We start from the raw sequence: 6,393 nt of genomic DNA on the forward strand, positions 1-6,393 counted from the left end.
CGTAAAAGCTCCAAAAGCACCTATCTAAGAGCTTTTATGGCTTTTTGGTCAAAATGTAAAAGCTGCAAAAGCAAAAGCAAAAGCCCAAACAAACATGGCCTCAAGTGTATCACGACAAGAAAAAAAGAGCCCTGCAAGAAGAGAAAATGATACCGCCCTTTTCATTTCTAAGGACCATACTTGCACCAGCACTATCATCATCAGCAAAGGCACCATCGGTGTTGAGCTTAACCCAGCCACCCTTTGGAGGACACCACTTGGGCCGCAACCCTGATTCCATTATCATATGCTGCTTCTTCACTGCTTTTTCATAAGTGATGATAGTCTTGCCTTTGTTAGGATCTGCACATAGCTATGTTTTAAGGCCAATCAAGTATCAATATAGCTAACAAGAAAGGTTGTAAACATTTCCATTGGTGGAGGAGGCTTATGGTGCGCAACTTTGTTCTGTACATGCCATATTCGCCAAAGCGTCATGAGTGACAAAATGACCGCTCAATATCAGGCAAAGGCTCAAGCACTTGGAACAACCATTCCCTCCCAGAATTTGAATTGACGACAATGGCGGTAGCGTCCATACCTCGTCCATAACACGCCAAAATTCCCAAGCCAGATTACACCGAACAAATGGATGGAAGTTGTCCTCCACTTCAGATGCGCACACTGGGCATAGATCATCATCTGCCAGCCCCATCTTGTGTTTCTTTTGCCGTGTTGTCAAGGAATTTGTCGCAAGTCTCCAAGCAAAGTTGCGGAAAGTAGGAGACACCTTGCATGACCAAATATATTTCCAACAATCATGACGACCATCTGGTCTCGAACTAGAACCAGAAGCAGTATCTCTGTGCGCCTCATCAAAGGCCAACTGATATGCACTTTTGACGGTAAACACTCCGTATTTTTTAATAGAGAGTGAACACTCAAAGGAGGAGTATATAAAATGCAGTAATTTTATAAGAAATTAATGCGTATGCAGTATGTTGTATTTTGTTAAGAAAAAATGGAGTAGTTTCCATTTAAGAAAGTATGGAGTGTAGTATGTTGTATTCTTTTAACAAGGTATGAAGTATTTTCCTTTCAAGAAAGTATGGACACTCAAAGGAGGAGTATATAAAATGGAGTAGTTTATAAGAAATTAATGCGGATGCGGTATGTTGTATTTTGTTAAGGAAGTATGGAGTATTTTCCAATTATGAAAGTATGGAGTGTAGTATGTTGTATTCTGTTAACAAAGTATGAAGTATTTTCCTTCTAAGAAAGTTTGAAGTATGTAGTATTTAAAAAATCTAGTATATAATATAGTTAATGGAGTGTATCATAAAAAGGCATATATACGCCCATGGTTGGCCTCCGGTCAGAACAAAATAAATTGATGCCTGCCTTACAAACTTGAGCCCGTCTGAAAAAATTGAAATATGTACATCCTTTATTTGAAAATGAGTATATTTATATATAGCATGATGACACTGCACTGGGAGGATGCTGTACATATGGGCGAAGTGGCAGCGCGAGGAACATCCTAAGCATCGCCGGGCTTGACCGGATCTTCGGTGGGGCCACTGGCATTGTCTACCACGAATAGCTCCTTTTGTGTTGCTTACTCGGTTCTTGGGCCGTTGCATTTTCTCCTATATCGACATTTGTTTGATTATGCATTGATATCGCATTGCTTAATTTTGTGTTACAAACTTAAAATATAATTCATTTCTATAATTGATCTACTCAAGACATGATTATTAAGGTAGTTTATTTCACTGAATCACAAGATACATTTTTGGTTGATCCATTGTGACTGGATAAAAATCAGGATTAAAATGTTAGTACAAAGGATTATAGCTGCTGCTTTTTATTTCAAACGACAACATGTGGCACCAAAAAAAGTGACTGAAAAAAAATTAGGCACATGTAGCATTGATATCATGCTGATGTAACCGTGACTATTTTTATTTCAAACGACAACAGCCATGTTGTACTATGTTGCATGCAGGTGCAGGTGAGATATCAATGTCAGAACCTAAGCAGGGTTTGATTGCAAGGGGGTGTAAGTAAAGGTGTTCGATCGACCCGGTTCTCAGGCTGAACAAACAAGACACCTCCAAAACCGAAACCTTCCATGAAAGTAACCACTTGAGGTGACGGGAAGCAACGTAAAGCACTATTGGGCTACGAGAGCAGCCTGACACCAAATTAACCTTGATGGTATATATAAATCGGTGCACTCTCCCCCACAGTTTCCCATCACAAACGGGTCGATTACCTAGCTATCTACCATGTACAGGAAGGTGGTGTGCATCTCTCTTGTGATCTTCGCGCTTGCACTGTTCACTGGCCCGGACCTAGAGGCCGCGGCGGTCTACAGCGTGGGGGAGATGGTGATGCCAATGTCGTCGTCCTTCAGGCTGGAGGACAGCGTGGCGCCGGAGCTCGGGGTGGACCTGGACGTGCACCGCCGCGTCTTCGGCGACGTCGGCAAGGGAGCCCTGGACCCCAACAAGTCGGCCTGCAAGCCGAAGTGCGCCGGGGATGGACAGCCGTACACCGGCCGGGGATGCCAAGCCATCTACGGTTGCGTCCCTAAATCATCTTAATGAATAGGACTGCACTACCGGCGTCAATGCAACCTCATGGGCCGTGTTCGGTTGCCAGGGAATTGAAAGGGATTTAGTGATATATGCCTCGATGCCCGTGTTATTGTTGGTGGTGATTTTTCTACTGATCAAAGCGCTTCAATGGCCCAAGAAGCTCTTGTCCAGGGGTGTACCCGAGTTGAGCTACCCGGGTGCACAGAACACCGGGTGGAAAATGCTTTCTTTGTAAGTTTCATGCAAAATATAGAGTGTGGCACCCCATCTTTAGATGAAAATATGAGTGATCATATGCTAGGACACCGGGTCATTTTCTCTCTAGGTCCACCCCTGCTCTTGCCGCCTTGTAGGTCACTCACTATGCTGATGTAGTGATATAGGAGTATGTCGAGTTCGCTGCAGAGGGGACGTGCAATGGCTCAGCTTAGCCTTGCCCTTTGGGGGAGTTGGTGGATCTCTGTGTCATGGCGTAATCTCGGTGATGTGATGCCTTTCCTTTTCTGGTCTATTTCTGTGCATGTCCTGTATGTAATTTGTAGTGCCGGGTGTGTCGTATCCTACTAAGGATGTGTTTGGTTTGATGACCAAATGTTATGAAATGTCATGGTTCCATTCTAAAGGATTTGTTGATTTCACTGTTGTGATTGGTCGGAGATAAAAAAAATGGCATGGCTCGGTTCCATCCGTGTGTTTGGTTGGAGAGGCGAAATGATAAGAACCTGATTCCACTCACCTCCTCCATATGAACGACAAGATTACCTCTCCCGTCCACTACCGGCGTCAATGCATCCTCATTAGGTCGTGTTTGGTTGCCAGAGAATTGAAAGGGATGTAGTGATATATGCCCTTAGATGGCCCTGTTCGTGTTGGTGGTGATTTTTCTACCGATCAATGCGCTTCGATGGCCCAAGAAGCTCTTGTCACCTTGTATATCGCTCAGTATGCTGATGTAGCGATATAGGTGTATGTCCAGTTTGCTACCGAGGGAAGGCACAATGGCTCAGCTTAGCATGGGGCATTGGTGGTTCTCTGTGTCTTGGTATAATCTCGGTGATGTCATGCCTTTCCTTTTCTGTTTTTGTGTGTGTTTCCGTGCATGTGTATGTAGTTTGTAGTGATGGTTGTGTCGTAACCTACTAAGGATGGGGTTGGTTTGAGGACCAAAAGTACTGAAATGTCATGGTTTTGTTTCATAGAAATTGGTTGGTTCCATTCTTGTGCTTGGTTGGAGTTAAAAAAGGCATGGGTTACAGCTATAACTCTTACAGGCCCACAATGTCGGGTGGTTTTCTAGTCCTTAGCCGGGCGATCGTTGTAAAAATCCCGTTCTCGGTTACGGGAATTATCTTGTGTAATAGAATGGTCTTGTCTGGTTGGAATGATTTGTTGCTTTTGTTTTTTAAGAAACATCGTGTGAGGGTAGGGGGTTCCTGCATTTCATTAAGAAGAAGAGAGTTGGTCTAGTTTATAAGGAAAACCAGACCCGAAAACCTAACAATCTCCGCTATTCAGAGAACTTATAATTTGATGATCGATTCCATTCTATAATTACAAGTTCATAACCCTTTATTGGAATGTTCCTTTTCCTCCAATTGGTCGGGTGCTTATTATTATTAAGCGCTGTTGTTCACCTAGAAAATGCTGCTGCATTGAATTCAATTAAGCAGAGACAAATAGACAGTGCCACGAGAGCTACCCAATACCGAACGTATTCAAAGTACCGAACGTCGACTATTCAAAAGAATACCGAACGTCGATCTACAAGTCAGTGCTCCTCCTATACTAGCTAACACTCTCCGGCGGATTGATTAGCTAAGCTAGCATGGATACAAAGGCGTGCGTCTCGCTCGTAATCCTCGCGCTCCTGCTCGCCGGCCCTAACACGAGGGCAGCGGCGCTCCCCGGCATCGACGCCGCGGCGGCGGTGATGCCAACGTCGTCGTCGTCCATGAAGCTGGAGGACGGCGTGGCGACGGAACTCGCGGATTCGGCTACGGTGGACCTGGAGGGGCACCGCCGCGTCCTCGCCGGCAGAGGCATCAGCGCGAGCTCCCTGAACCCCAACAAGGCAGCCTGCACCAGGACGTGCCCGGCGCGCGGAGGGGCCTACACCGGCCGGGCATGCCTCCGAAGGTACCAGTGCCGTTAGGGGGAGTGAACCGAACAGCCCTCAGGCTGTCGGTCCAACCTCCTTCCCGCACTGCACTTCGTCCGTCCGATCAGTGTTTCACTGTATATTTCCATTTCCGTTTTGACCATGTATTTTACGATAGTGTCATGTTTCTTGGAGTACTCCCTCAAGTTTTTTTACTCCGCGTATAAATTTTGGTCAAAGTCAAAGTACACAAGGTTTGACCAAATTTATGTTAAAAAATATGAACATCTATGATACTAAGATTATATAGTATGAAACTACATTTGATGAAGCATCTGATAATGTTGATTTCATCTGGTGAATGATGATAGTTTTTAATATAGAGTAAGTCAAACTTTATAAAACTTGATTTTGACCAAACCTTATATGCAGACTAAAAAAAAACGGAGGGAGTACGTGTAACTTTGCATGCAGTCTTGTTTGTAGTACTATTGAGTGGTGGTGATTGTACCATCCAATCATGATCGAAAGCAAATATATGCTACATATATATAGCCATTGTTAAAAACTAGGAGTTTAATCTAGAATAAAGCCCATGTTGGCAAGAGCCAAACATGTGATAGAGGACTAGGTAGTAGCCTAGTGGTAAGGGTGCAATGGCACTTTCTTGTAGACCGGGGTTCGCTCTGATATCAAATTGTTATGACGCTGCTAGAAGGAGGGCGCGAGAGGGCCGGCCGCCGGCCTTTCTGCCCACGGTCGAGCAAGAGGGAAGGGATTTCCTTCTTAATTCTTGCTTGATTAGATTGATACATCTTCTTTTTTTATATAAAGAGGTTTACTTGACTCTCAAGCAAGGCTTACATGACCCCTAAGCAAGCGATTCTTATCTCTAATTAACCCTAAGACTAACGGGCCCATTAGGCCCATTACATACTTTAACATTAATTGTTACGACACTGCTAGAAGGAGGACGCGAGAGGGCCGGCCGGGGGCCTTTCTGCCCACGGTCGGGCAAGAGGAGGGATTTCCTTCTTAATTCTTGCTTGATTAGATTGATACATCTTCTCTCTTTATATAGAGAGGTTTACTTGACTCCCAAGAAAGGCTTACTTGACCCCTAAGCAAGCGACCTTTATCTCTAATTAACTTTAAGACTGCTCATTAGGCCCATTACGTACTCTAACACTACACCTCACCTGGACATGCAGCTTGTCCTCGAGCTGCAGCCTAACCAACTTATAACCATAACTAGACGTAACACAAACATAACACCTAAAAACAAGCCTTTTATATCTCGGTTTGTTTTATTCTTCTCAATCTGAAATGGACTGGAACGCTTTATTTTGGACCCCTTAACAAAAAATGAACACCATCCACACGTCGAACGTGCACGTGTATAACAACCTGAATCATATGGACACCACTTGGACAAAAGGAGTGCATGTGTATGGCCACCTGGAAGTGCTCGCAAGAGTTGGCGTAGCACCGTAGCTGATCGTTCTTTCTCCAAAAACAAAATCTAAGTGTGGAAACGTGGGCACCATATATAAACGAACATATATTGTACTTGTATTGTGTCGGTGGGACGGTCGAGCAGCAAGTGTGTGCCATCTGACCACCGGATTGCAAATTTGCAATCAGTACCGCGCGAGATTGCTGGTCGGTGGTCCGTTGAGAACCCACCTGTACCAAACGTTATGATGAATGCTT

The 6,393-nt window shown here is 44.5% G+C and overlaps 1 protein-coding gene across 1 annotated transcript; it reads left to right on the plus strand.

Moving 5' to 3' along the window:
- Positions 1-4,326: 4,326 nt before the first annotated feature.
- On the plus strand, positions 4,327-5,158 carry LOC119282426. The gene has a single exon (XM_037562660.1). It carries the CDS (start codon positions 4,408-4,410, stop codon positions 4,732-4,734), a length of 327 nt encoding a protein of 108 aa, XP_037418557.1. The 5' UTR covers positions 4,327-4,407; the 3' UTR covers positions 4,735-5,158.
- The last annotated feature ends 1,235 nt before the right edge of the window (positions 5,159-6,393 follow it).

Source organism: Triticum dicoccoides, chromosome 3B (assembly GCF_002162155.2).
Source record: "Triticum dicoccoides isolate Atlit2015 ecotype Zavitan chromosome 3B, WEW_v2.0, whole genome shotgun sequence".
In the NCBI taxonomy this organism is placed as follows: domain Eukaryota; kingdom Viridiplantae; phylum Streptophyta; class Magnoliopsida; order Poales; family Poaceae; genus Triticum; species Triticum dicoccoides.

Bases quoted from the DNA above. Each gene is read 5' to 3' on its own strand.
- LOC119282426 (XM_037562660.1), top strand. From the start codon at position 4,408: ATGGATACAAAGGCGTGCGTCTCGCTCGTAATCCTCGCGCTCCTGCTC.